Raw genomic sequence first — 23,265 nt, forward strand, 5'->3', positions numbered from 1 at the left:
CTCATCATCCTCCCCTCCCTCTTCAGCATGCCAACACTCAGACGTGCACGCTGCCCAGTCATCCCATCTCCTGCCTTTCCAGCACGCAAACACGCAGACAACTGTCTCTCTCCCATTCAGCTGCACGTTCTTCCACCCCCCCTCCCTCTCATGTGCGCTCTTAGCTCTCCATTTGTTCTCAAACCCCATTGACCGTGCAGGCAGCATCAGTGCAAGCTTCACCCACGTGCACTGCACATGCGTGGTGCAGGAAACAACAGTGCAAGCTCCCCTCACATACTCAGTGCAACCTTCCCTCACATTCACAGAACAGACAGGGTGCCATCAGCATCAGTGCATCCTTCCCTCACATTCAAAGAACAGACAGGGTGCCATCAGCATCAGTGGAAGCTACCCTCATATACACAGAACAGGCACAGTGCGGGCAGCATCAGTGCAAACTTCCCTCACATAGAACAGGCACGGCATAAGCAATATCAGTGCAAGCTTCCTTCACAAACACAGAACAGGCACGTAATAATCAACATTAGTGCAAGCTTCCTTCACAAAAAAAACATGCAGTGTGTGGCAGCATCCAAGCAATCTTCCATCACGTACACAGAACAGGCCTTATGCAAGCAGCTTCAGTGCAAGCTTCCCTCGCATACACAGAACAGGCATGCACAATCAACATCAGTGCACGCTTCCTTCACTAAAAAGAACCGGCAGGGTGTGGCAGCATCCAAGCAAGCGTCCCTTATGTACACAGAACAAGCATGGCATTCAAGCTTCCCTCATATACACAGAACAGACATGCACAATCAACATCAGTGCAAGCTTCTCTCACATACACAGAACAAGCATGGCATGCAAGCTTCCCTCACATATACAAAACAGGCATGATGCAAGCAGCATCAGTGGAAGCTACCCTCACATACACAGAACAGGCAGAGTGCAGGCTGCAGCAGTGCAAGCTTCTCTAACGTACACAGAGAAGGCAAGGTGAAGGCAGCAGCAGTGCATGTACACAGAACAGGCACGGCACAGGCACCATCAGTGCTAGCTTCCCTCACGTACACAGAACAGGGATGGTGCGGGCGGCGTTTGAGCAAGCTTCCCTCACATACACAGAACAGGCACAGTGCGGCCAGCATCAGTGCAAATTTCCCTCACACAGAACAGGCACGGCATAAGCAACATCAGTGCAAGCTTCCTTCACCAACACAGAACAGGCACGGAAAAAGCAACATCAGTGCAAGCTTCCTTCACAAAAAAGAACATGCAGGGTGTGGCAGCATCCAAGCAAGCTTCCCTCACGTACACAGAACAAGCATGGCATGCAAGCTTCCCTCACATACACAGAACAGGCATGATGCAAGCAGCATCGGTGCAAGCTTCCCTTGCATACACAGAACAGGCATGCACAATCAACATCAGTGCAAGCTTCTCTCACATACACAGAACAGGCACAGTTCAGGCATCGAGAAAAATTACTTGGTGAGGGTCCAAGGGCCAGATTAACGACCCCAGCATTACTCAGCGCAACCCCAGCATCACTCAGCGCAACCCCAGCATCACTCAGCGCAACCCCAGCATCACTCAGCGCAACCCCAGCATCACTCAGCGCAACCCCTGTATCACTCAGCGCAACCCCTGCATCACTCAGCGCAACCCTTGCATCACTCAGCGCAAACCCTGCATCACTCAGCGCAACCCTAGCATCACTTAGCGCAAACCCTGCATCAATCAGCGCAACCCCAGCATCACTCAGCACAAGCCATGCATCAGTCAGTGCAACCCCTGCATCAATCAGCACAACCCCTGCATCACTTAGCACAACCCCTGCATCACTTAATGCAAGCCATGCATCACTCAGCGCAACCCCTGCATCACTTAACGCAACCACAGCATCACACAGTGCAACCCCTGCATCACTCAACGCAACCACTGCATCACTCAGCGCAACACCTGCATCACTCAGCGCAACCCTTGCATCACTCAGCGCAAACCCTGCATCACTCAGCGCAACCCCAGCATCACTCAGCGCAACCCCAGCATCACTCAGCGCAACCCCAGCATCACTCAGCGCCACCACAGCATCACGCAGCACCAACACAACACCAGTAAGCACCACCACAGCACCACCATAAAACAACCACAGCACCACTCAGCACCACCACAGCATCACTCAGCGCCACCTCAGTATCACTCAGCACCACAACAGCACCACTCAGCGCCACCTCAGCATCAGTCAGCACCACCACATTATCACTCAGCACCACCACATTAACACTCTGCACAACCACATCACTCAGGGACACCACCACAGCACTCAGGGGCACCAACACATCACTCAGGGGCATCACTCAGGGGCACCACAACATCATTAAGGAACACAAACACATCACTCAGGGACAGCACCACATCACTCAACTCCACCCTCCAACTGCACCCTCCAACTGCACCCTTCAACTACACACTCCACCCACCAACTCCATCCTCCAAATCCACACTCCAAATAAACCCTCCAATTCGACCCTCCAACTCCACCCTCCAACTCGACCCACCAACTCCACCCTCCAACTCCACACTCACCCCCCAACTACATACCCAACCTCGAACTTCACACTCACACTCCACCCTCCAAATCCACCCTCAAACTCAAACTCCAACCTCCAACCCCAACTGCACCATCCAACTCCACCCTCTAACACCAAATCCACCCTCCAACTCAACTCCACCCTCCAAAACAACTCCACCCTATAACCCCAAAATACAACCCCAGCGTCCAACTCCACCCTCCAACTCCACCCTCAAACTCCAACCTCCAAATCCACCCTCCAACTACACCCTCCAACTACACCCTCACTCTATCTATCGCCCTCCCACTCACTCTACCACTCTACCACCCTCACTCTACCACTCTAACGCCCTCACTCACTCCAACGCCTTCTATAATTCCCTGTTCACTTCTCTTCTCCTGTAATGAGCTACCACAGCGCCCTTACCGGCCTGGTTGCCCCACGATCCCCGCTCCTGCTCCTGTGCCCTCCTGCAGCCTGTGACGCCCGACCTCCATCGACGCCTGCTCCCGGCGCCCCAGCCGCCGCAGGGCCGCCAGAGAAGCCCGCACCCGTTTTTCCCGCCGCCGCTGCCTGCCTGCAGACCCGCCCCCCCGCCAGCCGATTGGCTAAGACGCTCCCGCCCCAAGCTGACCCTCCCTCACGGCTCCCTTCTTATGACGCCCCCAGAGCGACCGCGCAGCGGACGCGCGCAGCGGGAGCACCGACTGAGCGCCGAAGGTGCGCCAAAGGTAAGCCCGTCTGCGCCCGTCCGCGCCTGGACCGCGCCCAGTGCCAGGACCCCTGGGCCCCGCAGACACCAGCCCACCCGCCGGACCTACGACGCCGCCACCCTCAGCGCACTCAACACCGGCCGAATCCCGGGATGCTACCGAGCCACCCCGAGACGAACCCACGGACCCTTCAGCTGCCACGCCTGCAAGTTCACCTGCATCCGGACCTGTCCCGCACCAACACCCGCCAAGCCGAACACCAGCAGCAACCACCTGAAGTGCATCCTCCTCAACACCCGTTCCGTCCACAGACACGCCATCGAACTCTGGAACCTCCTCGACACCACAGCCCCTGACGTCGCCTTCCTCACGGAAACCTGGATGAACGACTCCTCAGCGCCCGACATCGCCATCGCCATTCCGGAGGGCTACAAGATCACCCGAAGGGACCGCATCAACAACACAGGAGGAGGCATCGCCATCATCTACAGGGACACCATCCGCATCACGACCAACACCGACGACACCCTGACAACCGCCGAACACCTGCACTTCCAGATCCACACGGACCCCAAAACCACCCTCAGAGGCACCCTGATCTACCGACCCCCGGGACCACGCACTCAATTCAGCGAGGACATCGCCGACTTCATCAGCCCGCATGCCCTCCCCTCCGCTGACTACATCCTCCTGGGAGACATCAACTTCCACCTGGAGAACAACAACGACCGCAACACCATCACCCTGCTCGACAACCTCGCCAACCTCAATCTCAAGCAGCTGGTGTCCACCCCCACCCACCTCACCGGACACACACTCGACGCCGTCTTCTCATCCAGCAAAGATATCGCCTTCAGCCATGCCACCGGACTCCACTGGACGGACCACAGCTGCGTCCACTTCACCCTCAAAAGAACGACGATCCACCACCACCAGCAACAGGTCGCTCGAAGAAGCTGGAACAAGATCACAGCCGACCAGCTCGCCGCTTCCCTGAGCCAGCACCCTCCCGCCAGCTCAGCGAACCCCAGCCAGGCCGCTGACAACCTCACGAAGTGGATCAGCAACTGCGCGGACGAACTCGCCCCACTGAGGACCCCGCCCATCAGACCCGGCAGCAAGAAGGCCCCATGGTTCACCGACGAACTCAAGAGCTCCAATAAGAACTGCCGAGCCCTCGAGAAAGCCTGGAGAAGGGAACCAACACCGGACAACATGACCACCCTCAAGCTTGCCACCCGGAAGCACCACCAACTGATCCGCGCCACCAAGAAAACTGCATTCAAGGACCGGCTGGACAACAACTCACACAACTGCAAGGAACTCTTCAACATCGTGAAAGAGCTCTCCAACCCCAACGCCGGAAACAACGACATCACCCCATCGCAAGACCTCTGCAACTCCCTCGCCTCCTACTTCCACAACAAGATCGTGGACATACACAACAGCTTCAGCACTCAACCGACGCACGCCACGACCGAACCACCGCCCCCCACCACCACCCTCCGCGCCTGGACTCCGATCAGAACCGAAGACACCGTCCGCGGGATGAACTCCATCCACTCCGGATCTCCAACCGACCCCTGCCCTCACCACGTCTTCAACAAAGCCGACGCTGTCATCGCACCCTACCTGCGGGACATCATCAAAACATCCTTCGACACCGCCACCTTCCCGGAGAGCTGGAAACACGCCGAACTCAGCGCCCTACTCAAGAAACCCACAGCGGACCCCACCGAACTCAAGAATTACCGACCCATCTCGCTCCTCCCGTTTCCAGCCAAAGTCATCGAGAAGACCGTCAACAAACAGCTGGCCGCCTTCCTCGAGACGAATGGATCCCTCGACCCCTCACAGTCTGGCTTCCGAGCCAACCACAGCACCGAGACGGCCCTCATCGCTGCCACCGATGACATCCGAGCCCGGATGGACAACGGAGAAACAGCGGCCCTCATCCTCCTAGACCTCTCCGCGGCATTCGACACTGTCTGCCACCGCACCCTAGTGCAGCGCCTCAGCAACGTCGGAATCCAGGAGAAGGCACTGGAATGGATCATCTCCTTCCTCGACGGAAGAACACAGAGAGTCCGTCTACCACCGTACAAGTCAGAGGCCACCGAAGTCATCTGCGGCGTCCCTCAAGGATCCTCGCTGAGCCCCACCCTCTTCAACGTCTACATGAGCCCCCTCGCGGCCATCGCACGCCAACACAACCTCAACATCATCTCCTACGCTGACGACACCCAACTGATCCTCTCCCTGACCAACGACCCCGCCGCCGCTAGAGCCAACCTTCACGAAGGGATGAAAGACGTAGCCGAGTGAAACTGAACTCAGACAAGACGGAAGTCCTCATCCTGGGCTCCTCGCCCTCCGCCTGGGACGACTCCTGGTGGCCCCCAGCCCTGGGCACCGCACCCAAACCGACAGACCACGCACGCAACCTGGGCTTCATCCTGGACTCCTCCCTCTCCATGACCAGACAAGTCAACGCCGTCTCCGCGTCCTGTTTTAACATCCTACGCATGCTACGGAAGATCTTCCGGTGGATCCCCACCGAGACCAGGAAGACGGTCACCCAGGCCCTCGTCACCAGCCGTCTGGACTACGGCAACGCCCTCTACGCCGGAACCACCGCCAAGCTCCAGAAGAGACTCCAGCGGATCCAGAACGCCTCAGCCAGACTCATCCTCGACATCCCCCGACGCAGCCACATCTCCGGACACCTGAGAGACCTGCACTGGCTCCCCGTCAACAAGAGAATCACCTTCCGTCTCCTCACCCACGCACACAAGGCCCTACACGACCAAGGCCCGAGCTACCTCAACAACCGCCTCATCTTCTACGCTCCCAAACGCCACCTCCGATCGACCAACCACGCCCTCGCCGCCGTCCCCCGCATCCGAAGAGCGTCAACAGGAGGAAGGTCTTTCTCCTACCTGGCCGCCAAGACCTGGAACTCCCTCCCGACCGACCTGCGCCTGACCCAAGACCACCTCTCCTTCAGGAAGAAACTCAAGACCTGGCTGTTCGAGCAGTAGCAGCACCCCCCCTCCTCCCCCAAGCGCCTTGAGACCCTCCGGGTAAGTAGTGCGCTCTACAAATGTCTTTGATTGATTGATTGATTGAATGATATGCTGCTCTCTTCCACCGCATCCTTCTCTAGCTCACTGTTCTCTTCTCTTCTCCTGTGCCGAACTGCTGTTCTTTGCGACCCGCCTCCTACTTTAACTCCCAGTTCTCTTCTCCTATGCTGATCTGCTGCTCTCTTACACACCACCTCCTTCTTTAAGTCCCTGATCTCTTATCCTGTGCTGATCTGCTGCTCTCTTCCACCCGCCACCTTCTTTAACTCCATGTTCTCTTCTGCTGTGCACACAAAAAAAAGAAAAAACAGATACAACACATACTGCTCACTCACAAAAAGTACAGGTGACAAATGGTGATGTGGTGCAGCTGAGTGATAATGTAGCGGTGCTGAGTGGTGCAGTGGTGTTGCCGAGTGATGCTGTTGTTGTGCAAAGTGCTTCTGTGGTGGTGCAGAGTGATGCTGTGGTGGTGCAGAGTGGTACTGTGGGGATGCTGAGTGATACTGTGGTGGTGCTGAGTGGTGCTTTGGTGGTGCTCAGTGATGCAGTTGGCGTGATAAATGGTGCTGTTGTGGTGCTGAGATATGCTGTGGTGCTGATCAGTGAACACCAACACAGCAGCACTCATCATTAGCACAGCACCACTCATCACCACAACAGCATTACTCAGCGCCACACTAGCATCACTCTGCAACACACCAGCATCACTCACCACCACCACAGCCCCGCTCACCATCACAACATCATCACTCAGCGCTACTAAAGCATCAATCAGCACAACAACATTATCATACAGCACCACCACATTATCACTCATCACCACCACAGGACCACTCAGAAACACCAAATCACCATTCAGCACAACAATATTATCACTCATCAACACAACATTATCACTCTACAACAACACAGTACCACTCAGCACAACTACAGCAGTACACATCACCACTACAGCACTAGTCACCACCACAACAGCATCAAAAATAGAAAACATAGACTAATTTTAAAACATATCCTGTTTCAGTTCCACAAGCACCTCTCTGCATCAACACAACAGCATTACTCAGCACCACCACAGCATCACTCAGCACCAACACAGCAGCACTCTGCACCACCACTCAGCAGCAACACCACAGCATCACTTTGCACCACCACAGCATCACTCACCACCACCATATTATCACTCAACACCACTCAACACCAGCCCAAAATCACAGGGCACCACTAAGGTGGTGGTGCTGTATGATAATGTTGTTGTGCAAAGTGCTGCTGTGGTGCTACAGAGTGATGCTGTGGTAGTGCAGAGTGGGACTGTGGGGGTGCTGAGTGATACTGTGGTGGTGCTGAGTGGTACTTTGGTGGTGCTCAGTGATGCAGTGGTCATGATGAGTGGTGCTGTTGTGGTGATGCGTTAGGCTGTGGTGCTGATCAGTGAACACCAACACAGCAGCACTCCTCATTAGCACAGCACCACTCATCACCACAACAGCATTACTCAGCGCCACACTAGCATCACTCTGCAACACACCAGCATCACTCAGCGCTACTAAAGCATCACTCAGCACCACAACATTATCATACAGCACCACCACATTATCACTCATCACCATCACAGGACCACTCAGAAACACCAAATCACCATTCAGCACAACAATATTATCACTCATCAACACAACATTATCACTCTACAACAACACAGTACCACTCAGCACAACTACAGCAGTACACATCACCACTACAGCACTAGTCACCACCACAACAGCATCAAAAATAGAAAACATAGACTAATTATAAAACATATCCTGTTACAGTTCCACAAGCACCTCACTGCATCAACACAACAGCATTACTCAGCACCACCACAGCATCACTCAGCACCAACACAGCAGCACTCTGCACCACCACAGGCACCACTCAGCAGCAACACCACAGCATCACTTTGCACCACCACAGCATCACTCACCACCACCATATTATCACTCAACACCACTCAGCACCAGCCCAAAATCACAGGGCACCACTAAGGTGGTGGTGCTGTATGATAATGTTGTTGTGCAAAGTGCTGCTGTGGTGCTGCAGAGTGATGCTGTGGTAGTGCAGAGTGGGACTGTGGGGGTGCTGAGTGATACTGTGGTGGTGCTGAGTGGTACTTTGGTGGTGCTCAGTGATTCAGTGGTCGTGATGAGTGGTGCTGTTGTGGTGATGCGTTAGGCTGTGGTGGTGATCAGTGAACATGAACACAGCAGCACTCATCGCCACCACAGCAACACTCAACACCACAACAGCATTAGTCAGCGCCACACTAGCATCACTCTGCAACACACCAGCATCACTCACCACCACCACAGCACCACTCACCATCACAACATCATCACTCAGCGCTACTACAGCATCAGTCAGGACAACAACATTATCATACAGCACCACCACATTATCACTCAGCACCACCACAGGACCACTCAGCACCACCAAATCAACATTCAGCACAACTACATTATCACCCATCACGACAACATTATCACTCGACAACAACACAGCACCAAACAGCACAACCACAGCAGTACACATCAGCACCATAACACTACTCAGCACCACAACACCATCACAAATTAGCAAACTTATACTAATTAACAAACATATACTGTAACAGTTCAATATAAAAATACACAAAAATATAGCATTGCAATAAGTACACAAATTAACACAAAGGAATTAATACTGATATGTGGTGAAAAATGTAGAATAGGTATACATTGTTTCAAATCATCAAACACAGCCAAAATGAGTGCGCATCTATGTTAATGCAAGCAAAGCATTTCCAGTACAATTTTATGTATACCTTTAAAAACATAGGTTAACTTTTTAGATGCACAATATTCAAACAATTACTGATGTGTATCTTTTTTGATTCTGCGCAAATACCAGCATCACTCAGCACAAACCCTGCATCAGTCACCACTAGCAGAACCCCTGCATGACTCAGCGCAACCACTGCATCACTAGGCGCAATCCCTGCATCACTAAGCACAACACCTGAATCCCTAAGCACAACACCTGCATCACTCAATGCAAACCCAGCCTCACTCAGCGCAATCCGTGCATCACTAAGCACCACACCTGCATCACTAAGCACAACACCTGCATCACTCTGCGCAAACCCTGCATTACTCAGCGCAACTCCCAGCATTAATCAATGCAACATCTGCATCACTCAGCGCAACCCCTGCATCAGTCACCACCAGCACAACCCCTGCATCACTCAGCACAATCACTGCATCACTAGGCGCAATCCCTGCATCACTAAGCACAACACATGCATCAATAAGCACAACACCTGCATCAATCAACGCGACCCCCAGCATCACACTGCGCAATCCATGCATCACTAAGCACAACACCTGCATCACTAAGCACAACACCTGCATCACTCTGCGAAAACACTGCATCACTCAGCGCAACTCCCAGCATCAATGAGCGCACCCCTGCATCACTCACCGCAACACCTGCATCACTCAGCGCAACACCTGCATCACACGGCACAACTACAATGTCAATCAGCAGCACCACTTTATCAATCAGCAGCACCACATTATCACTTAGCACCACCACAGCACCACTCAGCACCACCACAGCACCACTCTGCATCACCACATCATCACTCAACGCTACCCAAGCATCACGCAGCACCACCACATTATGATTCAACACCATACACCACAACAGTATAACTCGGCACCACCACAGCAACAAATAAGTAGACCAACGACAAAACAGGTACTATTACAGTCTATAAAATAAGTGTGAAATAAATTAACACATAGCAATGAATACAAGGCCTAAAACAACCTAAAATAAATAAAGCAACTATAAAACGCCACCAAAAACAAGTGCCAAAGCACAAGCACAAGATAACTCGGGGAATGTCACAACTATCATTCAAATAAACAAAAAGTACCAAAAGATCTTTTACTCAAAAACTAAATTAAAAATACACTAGCAACAAATAAACAAACAAACCGATACTATGTAAATTAATCTCACCTTTAATTAACACTCACCAAAAATATTCAATATTGTCAAAGAAAACGAAAAAAAAGACGATCGCAGGATAAATGGAAATAAAGTGAACTTACAACTATAACGGTACTGCAAACCCAAAGGAACACCAACATGTGTTTTTAAAATTTGATGCATAACAAAAGTCTCATATTTCATTTCACCCAAAAATAATAATAAAACACAATCACTAAAATAAAGATTTACACACCTTAATATAAACACTGTGCATCAAATACTACAGTACAATATAAGGTAATACCTTTACAATAATAAAAAATGTACATACGCACAATAAATAACTGTCACAATATGTATCAAAATACAATGCAAGCAAAAAACCAATATAATATACTTATAAAAAGATACATTAAAACATAGCACATCAAAATATTCTATAAATAGACACAGAGTACATACCCAAAGTCGGAAAAAACAAGAATATGTAGGGAAAACGTCGCATACAAGCAATAGATTAAAATATAATCATTTCTCCAAAACATATACATAAAACATCGACATAAAAACATTTACATACCTATATACTAAGTACATACGATAAAACAAATACAGTCGCAATACACAAAATTCGAAATAACATAAAAACAGTAATAAACATTCGTTAATTTGTACACACAATCAATACTACATTCACAGACGAGGAGCTTCGCGCGCAACTGAGATGGTCGCGTGAGCACAGGGCTCCCGGACCTTCGCCACCTCCGGCACTTATCCTGACTACAATCCGGACTCTGACGATGGATTATTGAAGATGCAACCAAGCTGATCTGCTAGCTGCTTTCAAAAATCGATTTGGTCCACGGGAACCGATTTTATGACGATCTGAACTTTCCTGGCCTGTTCCACGGATCTGCCCGGGGCTCGAGTTGATATTTGCCTGGGCGGTAGTCGAACAACAACGGCTGCCCCTGATCTGGCTATCAACCCTGGACGTGGCTTTCAGTTTCGGTTTCGTTTTTGGTCCGGACCCTTCTGAGCCGCGGACTCGTCCCACCGCTTGAGGTTGGCTTTACTCAGTGGTCCTACTTCAGGGCCGGGACCATGCATCACCGATTGGTGTGGGACGCGAGACACACTATCCTTTGGATGAGCATCTGTGAGTGACTTTGACGTAGCCATTTTCACCAGATCTCAGGGTCCCCTCGGGGACCTCGCTTCCAAGATGGCCGGCAAGCCCGAGGTTGAAAAGCGAAAGACCAAGTCTGTTCACCATGGGGGCTCCGTACAAACTAACGTTATGGATCGATACACCCATCCTAAGGGATCCCCTGGTGGAGCGGGAAAGCATCCGGCTGACAAGGGAGATGACTCTACAGCGGACGATGACTTGGCGCTCCACGATGTCATGGGCGCCATTGCGAGTATGAAGACCTCAATTGGTGAGCCGTATGAAACCCTGGCACAAAAACTGGATACAGTGGCGATTGAGGTCAACTTGATCAGGGCGGATTTAGCTAAAACAAATGAAAAAGTTAAATCCCTGGACTTGAAGACTTCTAGCCTCACGACGGATGTCTCCGACCTACAGACGGAGGTCCGTAATTTAGGGACCTCCAATGATTTCTTTTCCCGTCGTCTGGAGGATTTTGAAAGTCGTTCTCGGCGAAACAACGTCCGTATTGTGGGTGTCCCTGAAAATTCTGACACCTCAAACGTCGAAGACCTCATCGTCAACCATCTGGCACCCAAAGGCCTCAGTAAATTCTTTGCGGTGGAGCGGGCCCACAGGGTGCCGGGTGGTAAACCCAAGTTGGGTGCTACCCCGCGGCCCATAATCGCAAGGATATTCAATTTCCGTGATCGGTACGCTCTCCAGCAGGCGTCGCGTTTGGGTGGCCCCACGAAATTTGAGAACACTACGGTGAGTTTCTACCCAGACTTCACTCAGTTGGTGCAGAAACAGAGGTTGGGGTTTCTGGGAGTGAAGAGGCGATTGAGAGACAGGGACATGAAATATGCAATGCTATTTCCAGCCCGGCTACGTGTGGTACATGCAGATCGAACTTTCTTCTTTGATCACCCTGAGGCTGCAAGTGACTGGCTCGACTCGCTGCCCGGGCGGCAGGAACATTCTGGACATTCTGGTGGAGCCGAAGGTGGTCCGGTGGAACAGGAATAGTGATGGGATCTGATCCGATGGACTTCATATAGACCTTTCAGCTGTGGTTTGCGGATCCTTTCCTCCGCTTAAATTGACTAGGTCTCCGGGGGTGGCGGGGGACGTGGGTCTCTTCCTCCTCGGGGGTTCTTTTCGTAGATTAGTTATTTGCTAGGGCGACAGGCACACTGCAAGTTGGGGGGCCTTCGAGTCTAACGCAGGGGTGCAGGGTGGGGGGTTTTGTTTCTGGGGTTGGCTGGGGGGTGGAGGGGGGAAGTCGTTTTTTGTTTGGTTCATTTCAAGGCACTGTATTGATGGACTTTTGGAATTGGCTGTCGCGACTAATGTGGGGTGGATGCTGCTATCATGTTTGAGATGGGGGTAGGGGGCTGAAACTGCTATGTTGGAATGTTAACGGGCTGGGGGACAGGATAAAACATGGTGTGGTATTACAGCTCCTGAGACGTCTCTCCCCTGATATTGTACTGTTGCAAGAGACACACTTGATTGGGAATACATGTCACGCCATGAATCGTAGGGGCTACCGCCTCGTTGCACACTCTGGCTTCACCACTGGCTCTAGGGGGGCGGGGATCCTGGTCAGAGCCTCCCTCCCCCTTGAGATCGATGCCATCATGCTTGACGACAGGGGACGTTACGCCGCCATTACTGGAAGATGGGAGGGGGAAGTCATCTCTTTGCTTTCCGTTTATGTCTCGCCTGGTTTTCAGGCTACAACCTTTTCTGATTTGGGGAGGATGGTCTTGGGGCTCCCAGAAGGCATTCTTGTTGTAGGAGGAGACTTTAACTCGGTGGTCTCCGGTTGTAGCGATCGCTACTCACCCAGGGATCTTGGGAGGTCCCAGTCTTGGTTGGGTGGCTTTCTCGACACCCTGGGATTGATAGACTGCTGGAGGCTGCTACACCCTGAACAATTGCAATATACCTTTCACTCCGGTGCACACGGTAGCCTCTCGAGACTAGACTATATCCTGATGCCTGCGACACAGGCCCCGTTGATTAAAGAAATCAGACACTTGGCTAGGGGCATTTCAGATCATTCCCCTTTATGGCTTGTAGTGAAAGCTGGGCCGGGGACTGAGGGCCGGATAGCCCCGATCAACCCTTGGTATCTCCGTGACCCTAAGATCCGAACGGAACTGGTCAAATCACTGGACCATTATTTTGCGGCTAATGTAGGGTCTGTGTCATCATCTGTCTCGCTATGGGAAGCTTATAAGACCGTCATCCGCTGTCATGCTTTATCGTTCATCAATAGCGCTAAGAGGCGTAGGTGCGAGGCAGTGGTCCGGCTTGAAACTGAGATAGCAGATATAGAAAGAGACTTGGAATCTGATGTTACTAAGGACAGGTTGCACCTTCTCAGCCTTAAGCAAACTGACTACAGAGCATTGGTCACTGATGCTGCGAAGGTGCTGAGCAGGGAGCAGCAAGGCTGTTTGTATGACGTGGGTGACAAGGCCGGAAAGTTGATTGCCTGGTTGGATAAGAGGGAGAGGGCTAGCCGTGTGGTTCCCTTGATTGAGAAGGCGGATGGTGTGAGAGTGACTGACCCAGTAGAGATTGTGGAGTGTTTTTCCGAGTATTATCAAACTGTCTACTCCCCAGTGTTGGATAGGCCGGAGCAGGACTCGCACCTGCTCCTCAGGGACATCGCTTTGCTCCGCTTGTCGGATTTGGATAGGGAGCTGATGGACGCGACGCTCTCCGTTGAGGAGGTCGCGGCCGCGGTTCGCTCTGTGAGGTCCGGGAAGGCCACAGGTCTGAACGGACTTCCCATCGAACTTTATAAGCTACGTCCAGATACAATAGCACCACATCTTTGATCTATGTTTTTGGAGTCGCTAGAAGCTGGTACCCTCCCTTATGACCAGCGACTTGCATCTATTGTTGTGATCCATAAGGAGGGGAAGCCTCTGGATCGTTGCACGTCGTACAGGCCCATCTCTCTCCTGAATGCTGAGCCTAAGATCCTCGCAAAAGTGCTTGCGAATGGCCTGGTAACTGTTGTCTGCGACCTGATCCATCTGGATCAGTCCGGGTTCATTCCGCACCGAAACACGGCATTTAATCTTCGGCGTCTACATGGCGCCCTTGCGAGAGCGTCCTCACTGCGTGAATCGGCCATTTTGGCCTCTTTGGACGCCACCATGGCGTTTGATACATTGGAATGGCCGTATCTTTCGGCCGTCCTCGCCAAGTTCGGTTTTGGCCCAGTTTTCATCGGTTGGGTGAAGCTACTATACCAGGATCCCTTGGCCCAGGTGGTAGTTAATGGTCGTGTCTCCGGCTCGTTTTTGCTCGGGAGGGGTACTCGCCAGGGGTGTCCGCTGTCCCCGCTTCTTTTTGCCCTTGCTTTGGAACCCTTGGCAGCTTGGCTGAGGTGGGAGCCATCAATGAAGGGTATACGTTGGTCCCCCGATTTCGAGGATAGAGTGTCGCTATATGCTGATGACATCCTGCTATATCTCACCTCTCCTCGAAAGTCACTAATAGTGCTGTTCGATGTATTGAGCTCCTTCGGTAAAAACTCTGGCCTTGTGATCAACTGGTCCAAGTCCTGCATGTACGTTCTTTCGGGAGATTCTCCTCTCTTGCCGCGTGGGTGCCCGATACAGGTGGTACAGGCGGGTTTCAAATACTTGGGGGTATTTATTACCTTGGATCCCGCTGTCCGTTTTGAACGTAACCTGTTGCCGCCGCTTCGGCGCCTGCGGTCCGATGTTGAGGCATGGTGTAGACTCCCACTGTCCCCGCTCGGACGGGCAGCATTATTTAAGATGATGTCCTTGCCCCTATTTCTCTATGCCCTCCAGAATACTTTTGATACCATCCCAGCTAGTTACTTCCGAGAGGTCGAAAGCTTACAGAGACAGCTGATGTGGGTGGGGGGTCCCGCATAGCCCTTGCCAAGTTAACACTTCCTTGGTACGACGGTGGAATAGCTCTCCCGGATATTAAGCGCTATTACTGGGCCTCCCAGCTGGGGGCGATTAACCACGGCATGTATGACCCTGCGTCTAACCCCGCGTTCGAAATGGACAGATGGTTGCTGCCTGGTGGGGACTACAATAGGGCGCTTTATTCGAAATCCGCTGGGAGGACGCTCACTGGCCCCACCAGGATAGCTGTGCAGGTATGGCATCGCGCCAACGATGCAATGGGATGGAAGGACAGACTCACACTCTCTATGCCTCCGAGAGGCTAGGCTCCCTGTGGAAGACGAAAGGTTTTGATAGGTGGGATGTTATTGGTATAGGCAGGGTGAATGATGTATGGACTAAGGATCGGGTCAAAACCTTTGAGGAATTGAGACTGGAGTATGACTTGAGTGACAAGGAGTTTTTTAGGTATGCTCAGATCCGTCACGCGTTGATGGCGGTTCTTCCCCGGGCACTATTGTTCCGGAGGCTTCGCCGCTTGAGGACCGGGTGCTGGACGGACACGTTCCCGACAGCACGATTTCGCTTATTTACAAGAGGCTGATAAACAATAGGATCGACCTCTTACAGCGACTCAGGGAGGCTTGGACCGGTGATGGCTTGGAGTTGGATGACGAGGATTGGCAGTCGGCCATATCCTCTCCGAAGGAGGTTGCAATTCCGGCCCGCCTCCGGTTTGTACAGCTTAAGATTCTCCACAGGATCTATGTTATTGGTCCACGATTGGTCAGTATGGGTTATGCGTCGGATGGGCTGGTTGCGGCTTATTGGGCACTTTTCTCCATATACTCTGGGAGTGCCCGGTGGTTGTTCGTTTCTGGAATCGAGTGCATGCAGTGATGGAAGAGGTCACGGGTGTTGCGTTGTTGCCTGAGGCTAGACGATGTTTGCTGAATGTTTGGGAACCCAATGATTATGATTTGGCCCAGACTCAGTGGGTGACCCTAGGTAATATGATCGCAAAGAGGGACATCGCCCAGTTGTGGGGTTCCCAGAGGCCGCCCACAGTCTTGGCCTGGAAGGAAAATATGGACTGGTGCATGTTCAGAGAGAAGACGGTGTATGTTGCGCGTGGAAGGCCCCGTAAATGGGGCAAGATTTGGGGTCGATGGAATTCCTATTGGGGAGACATCTGCACCCCTCCCTTCACACACTTAGTGGCAGACCCTCCTTCCCCTTGACCCGACATTCCTCCTACTGTGTTGCTTGGATTGTCTCCGGACTCGCTATGTTCCTCTTTCCTCCCATCCTGCAGGGTCACTGTTTGTATTATTTTCTCATGCTTCCTCCCCGCAGGACGCTTCGCCATTCAATTGATTGTACTGCCTTGTTGTTTTTTCTTGTTTATGTTGTTTAAATACCGTACCAGTACCAGTAGCTAGGGTCAGAAACCTGGGAATAGTTTTTGACGAGAAACTTAACTTCATTGCACATGCCAACCAAACGGCGGCAAATGCCCACCACAAACTTAGGCTTATTCGCAAAATCATCCCACTTCTTTCAGAAAGCGCGGGCAAAACTGTGGTGAGCACCCTTGTGCTCTCCGCTTTGGACTACTGCAATGGCCTATTTGCCAACTCACAAAACCGGGTACTCTCCAAGCTGCAACTGATTTAAAATGCCGCAGCAAGAGTACTTTCTAGGACCCCTAAATTTAAGTTTATCAGTCATACCATCAGAAACTATCACTGGCTAACAATCAGGAACCAAATTAAATTTAAATCCCTTTGTCTGACATTTAAGGCCATTCACAACCAAGGCCCAATGTTCCTGCGAGAACAACTTACCACCTACTGTCCATCTAGACAACTGAGATCTATGTCACAGCACCTTCTGGCAGTACCCCGCACCAGGACAGTCACATGGGGAGACAAGCGCTTCACAGTGACAGCAGCCAGACTCTGGAACTCGCTTCCGTTAACAATCAGATCTTGTCATTCCCTTTTCCAATTCCGGAAGCTGCTGAAGACGTGGTTGTTTAACCAGTAACGAGTCCTCTTGCCTTAGTGCGGCCACCTCCAGAGATCCTAACAGTAATCTTAGCGCCAAGACGCCCACGGGCAAACGTATGCGCTTTATAAATTTCAATAATAAATAAATAAATAAATAAACGTTTCAATAAAAAGAAATATTAAAAAAAAGAATCTTTATCACAATACTACATTCACAAAACTTCAAAAAAAACTATAAAAATGGACACTTACCTGCCAAATGACGCAGCAACAGCACAGGAAGCACAACACGCCTTCCGCGCCCGACGATTCTCGATGATCTGTGGAATTCCCAGGTGACGCACGCCAATCGCAACGCTATGTCAAAAACATAGCGCTGCGATTGGCTGGAAGAAACGTCAATCCAAAATAAAACACGTAAGAAGCAGGGAAAAAAACTAGAACGCTAACCTACAAAACGTAGGTAGCGTCAAGGGGACGCATTGCGTCCGCCATTTAGAAAAAAAAAAGAAAAAAAAGGTAAGTATATTAAAGCACTCAACACAACACTAACACACACGCCACACACAAAATATTAAAACACAGACACAAATAAACACACATGTTAACATAGGAAACAAATTTATAACATACTAAAAAATCACACTTACACACCATCACTTCAGCAAAAATACACATCACACACTAAACATAGCACCACTGCAATACACTCATACGGCGCCAGCACAGCATCAATCACAAACACCACAACACCACTCAGCACCACCACAGCACCACTCAACACCACAACAGCATCACGATACATCAGGAAAGCTCCGCCACAGCACAACTCTACAACACCACAACATCACTAAGCACAACACATGCATCACTAAGCACAACACCAGCATCACTCAGCGCAACACCTGCAACACTCATCGCAACACCTGCAACACTCAGCACAACCCTGCATCTCTCCGCGCGACCCTTGCATCACTCTGCGCAAACCATGCATCAATCAGCGCAAAAACTGCATCACTCAGCGAAACTCACAGCATCACTCAGCGCAACACCTGATCACTCAGCGCAACAGCGTCATCACTCAGCGCAACACCAGCATCACTCAGCCCAACACCATCATCACTCAGCGCAACCCCTGCATCACTCAGCGCAACCCATGCATCACTCAGCGCAACCCATGCGTCACTCAGCGCAACAACTGCATCACTCAGCGCAATACCTGCAGCGCGACCCCTGCATCACTCACCACCAGTGAAACCCCTGTATCACTCACCCACAGTGCATCACCTGTATCACTCAGCGCAACCACTGCATCACTATGCACAATCCCAGCTTCAAAAAGCACAACACCTGCATCACTCAGCGCAACACCTGCATCACTCAGCGCAACACCTGCATCACCCACCGCGACACCTGCATCACTCACTGCAACACCTACATCACTCAGCGCAACACCTGCATCACCCACCGCGACACCTGCATCACTCACTGCAACACCTACATCACTCAGTGCAACACATGCATCACTCAGTATGACCCCTGCATCACTCAGCGCAACCCCTGCATCTCTCAGCACAACACCTGCATCACTAAGCGCAACTCCAGCTTCACTAAACGCAACCCTGCATCACTCAGCGCGACCCCTGCATCACTAAGCGCAAACAATGCATCAATCAGTGCAACACCTGCATCCCTCAGTTCGACCCTGCCATCACTCAGCACAACCCCTGCCTGGATCACTCACCACCAGTGCAACTACTGTATCACTCAGCACAACAACTGCATCACTAAGTGCAATCCCTGCATCACTCAGCGCGACCACTGCATCACTCAGCGCATCCCCTGCATCAGTCAACACAGCTCCCAGATTCACTCAGCGCAACGCCTGCATCAGTCAGCGTGACCCCTGCATCACTCTGCGCAACATCAGCATCACTCAGCACAACACCAGCATCACTCAGCGCAACTCCTGTATTATTCACCGCAACACAAGCACCACCACTTTATCAATCAGCACCACCACATAATCACTCGGCACCACCACAGCAACAGTAAGCACCACCACTGCACAACTCAGCATCACCGCATCATCACTCAACGCTACACAAGCATCTCTCAGCACCACAACATTATAAATCAACACCACAACATTAACAATTTAAATAACCACAGCACCACTCAACACTACAGCACCACAGCACCACTCAACACCACAGCACCACTGAACGCCACATAATCACTCAGCACCACTAAATGCCACAGCACCCCTCAACGCCACAGCACCCCTCAATGCCACAGCACCCCTCAACGCCACAGCACCACTCAATGCCACAGCACCACTCAATGCAACAGCAACACTCAACGCCACAACACCACTCAACGCCACAGCACCACTCAGCGCCACAGCATCCCTCAACACCACAGCATCACTCAACGTCACAGCATTACTAAACGCCACAACATTATTCAACGCCACAACATTATTCAACGCCACAGCATTACTCAAAGCCACAGCATCACTCAATGACACAGCATCACTCGGCACCACTCAAGGGCACAGCACTTCTAAATGCCACAGCATCACTCAGCACCACTTAATGCCACAGCATCACACAGCACCACTGAACGCCACAGCTTCACTCAGCACCACTGAAGGCCACAGCTTCACTCAGCATCACTAGGCCACAGCATCACTCAGCACCATTGAACGCCACAGCATCACTCTGTGCAACCATTCAACAACAACTTGTTCTAATATGTTCTCTCAATGTTTCAAGATTTATTACAAATGTCACAAAAACATGTTAATATTTCAATGCGGTTATTGGATTTGCATCACAATGAAATACAATTAACACAATCTTCCCAAAAGATAGTTACAAAACTTTAAGCTATTGCCATTATACATTACAATAAGTTTTAAGTATTAATTATTATTTTTTTAAAAAAGCATTGTTAATAGTAATATTAATACATCTAAGTCATGTAAATACAACACTGATTGCATTACAAATGCTATAGGTGTCACGTTTGCGGAAGTTAAAACTATTGGCATTGTAAATAACAAAGCTATTATTATCGATATTTACAAAACCAACACATACATAAAATATCTGTCACTTACAATACCAATTGCTCAAACTTTCCAAATGCGAGGCCTATTGCATTGCAAATGCTTGTTTTTACTGTTTGCCACCCCAAGCAGGGTCACGCGGCCAGCGCTAGACATGTCATTGTGCTTTTAAAAAATAAAAATAATAATAAACTTTCAGAAACGTACCTCTCATCCCGCCCATTACTGTTGCTTTCCCCATACCCCTGCCTTCTATTGTCGTTGGTTGCCCCCTCCCATCTCCTTTGTCGTTCCTTGCCCCTACCCACCTACCATAAATACAACAAAAATCACTGCTGCAGACTCCGCTGGCTGAGTCCTACTGCTTTTTTTTGCCAACACCGATCATGTTGCAAGTATTCGTTCCCTCCCTCCGTGATGCCTACAATCGCAACCTCTCCGGATAAAAAAAAGCCCATATCCCTAATAGGCGAGACCTATTGGCTTCGCCAATGCTCGTTCTTGAAACGTCCCTCCCCTTCTTTTTTCCATCTCCTCCCTTTCCACCCATGCAGAGCCACCTTTTTTAGACCAATCTCTTTCTTAAACATACCCTTTCTATCTGAAAGCCCCCTTTTCCCCCCCCTTGTATCTTTGTCTCCCCCTTTCTTACTATTTGAGGGCAAATCGAAATAACGCCACTGCCTTTACTAGCAAGAGGGAAGCCCGGAGACCATGTCGGTTGTTGGAGTAATAAGCAGGCTGGAAACTGGCCCCTTCTGGGTGGCTCTGTGATACAGAGAAGAAAAGGAAATGGAAAGGGAAAGCTAGAAATCACATATGGTCTGCGACTAAAGGAGTATTTTTTATGTGGCATAGTGTGATAGAGGGAAGAGATGGGAGCAGCACTTTACTAACAATTAACTTTGTGAGGATGCCCTCTGTATCAGAGGGATGCACAGTCCTGTGCTATTCTTCTCAGCCTGTTTAATGCTGGAAAGCCCTACCCTCGTTCCGCTTTTAGAAAGTTGTCAAGTATGAGGGGCTCTCCCCTGACTGCCCCCTTCCTCTCACCCTACCTTCTGAATCTGCCCATGTCTCCTGGAGCTGCTTCACGTTGTCCTTAAGACCCATATTTGCGAGGATCTTCGCGGTGAGTTCAAGCCCGGTTCCCTCGGTGTAGCGGTCGTTGATGAGGGTGGCCACATCCAAAGACATGGCCTTCTCCAACAGCCCCCATCCGATCTTCTGGCTGCTGTCCGCGGGATTTTCATCACTCAGCCTCTGCTTAAACTCCTGGAAGTGGTCCCCACCCAGCTTCCTCAGGGCGCCCAGGATCAGATACTTCGCCATGGTCCGTCGTTCGCAGTCTGAGCGGACACGAGGTATGTTATGGCAGGATCCGCGAAGGTGAGCCCCGCCCTCGTGTGAGCCCCGCCCTGGCGAGCGGAGCGCATCCGAGACTGCCCCTCCCCTCCCGGGTCTCACACAGGCCCTGGCCCGGCTCTAGGACACTCACTCTCTGAAGGCCAGAGTGAATGGGTAACGAAGATGAACGGGCAGTGGGCAAATAAAAAAAACAACACATTATTTCCAAGATTGATATTTTGGGTACTTACATCAGTCGACTTTTGGCATTTTAACGGAGGCCAACGAGGTACATACATACTTCGCTTTCTGTGAAGTTCGCCTGTCTACGATGATGCAACGTTTGCGGAACAAAGAAAGATTGTTTTCTATGTTGAATAAATAGGTCCTGGCTGGGGAAGGGAGTGTTGCTGACAGAATGTATGAGTATGAATGTATGGCGTGCATGAGAAGGATTGAAGTGGATTCGAGGTGGGGGGGGGGGGGTTGTGAGCGTACGTACGGTACTAATAACAGCCTGATTCATCAAGGGGCCGTTTTGCGTGGCCCTAATAGCGAATCATAGCGACTCGCTATTGAGGACACGCAAAACGGTATTCATGTAGGAATTGCTAAATAAATAGCGATTCCTACATGTTCTCTATTTGCGAGTAGCAATTTGCTACTCGCAAAAAAAGGAATAACTCCCCATTCATTCCTATGGGCCAAAAGGCCCATAGGAATGAATGGGGAGTATCCCTTATTTGCGAGTAGCAATTTGCTACTCGCAAATCAGATAGCGATTTTAAGGGTGCCAGGGGTGTCCAAAGGACACCCTGTAGCACCCCTAAAATGCACATTTGAACAGGTGTTGCGCACACACATGTCCAAAGGACATGTGTGTGTGTAACATGCAAAAGAAAAAAATGCACTAAAGTGCTTTTTACACTATTTACGCAATTTACCACCAAGTCAGACCTGGTGGTAAATTGAGACCAAATATAGCGATTTCGCTATTTCTATTTGGTTGATGAATTGCATTTAAGGAATCTCATTCCTTAAATCCAATTCCTCGCAAATATGCGAATTCTTAAATAGCGATTTTTGCATTTGGGATGATGAATACCAAATGCAAAAATCGCACTCGCAAAGGGCCAGATTCTCAGAATCTGGCCCTTTGCGAGCGCAAATCAGCTTGATGAATCAGGCTGTAAGTACCGGCACTTTTTAATCTTGAGAGGGAGAGTACCGAACTTCTCAAGAGATATGCAATGCTTTTAATTGGAGAGTACCGGCACTTCTCAGAAACACGCAGGTACTTCGGTACGGAGTACCTGCACTTCTATTTTTCCATTTGAAGCACTGATTGTGACACCCGCTAAAACGTCTCATAAAAGGATGTATCTTGTAATG

At 50.6% G+C, this 23,265-nt stretch overlaps 1 protein-coding gene across 1 annotated transcript in view; it reads right to left on the reverse strand.

Annotated features, from left to right (window-relative positions):
- LOC144766831 (apoptosis-associated speck-like protein containing a CARD) overlaps positions 1–21,883 on the reverse strand; it is a 42,879-nt gene extending 20,996 nt beyond the window's left edge. Inside the window, exon 1 of the mRNA XM_078650551.1 lies at positions 21,585–21,883. Within this exon, the coding sequence (XP_078506677.1) occupies positions 21,585–21,858 (274 nt within the window). The 5' untranslated portion in view covers positions 21,859–21,883. The remainder of the gene's footprint in view (positions 1–21,584) is intronic.
- Positions 21,884–23,265: the final 1,382 nt, after the last annotated feature.

This window comes from Lissotriton helveticus, chromosome 7 (assembly GCF_964261635.1).
Source record: "Lissotriton helveticus chromosome 7, aLisHel1.1, whole genome shotgun sequence".
NCBI lineage: Eukaryota > Metazoa > Chordata > Amphibia > Caudata > Salamandridae > Lissotriton > Lissotriton helveticus.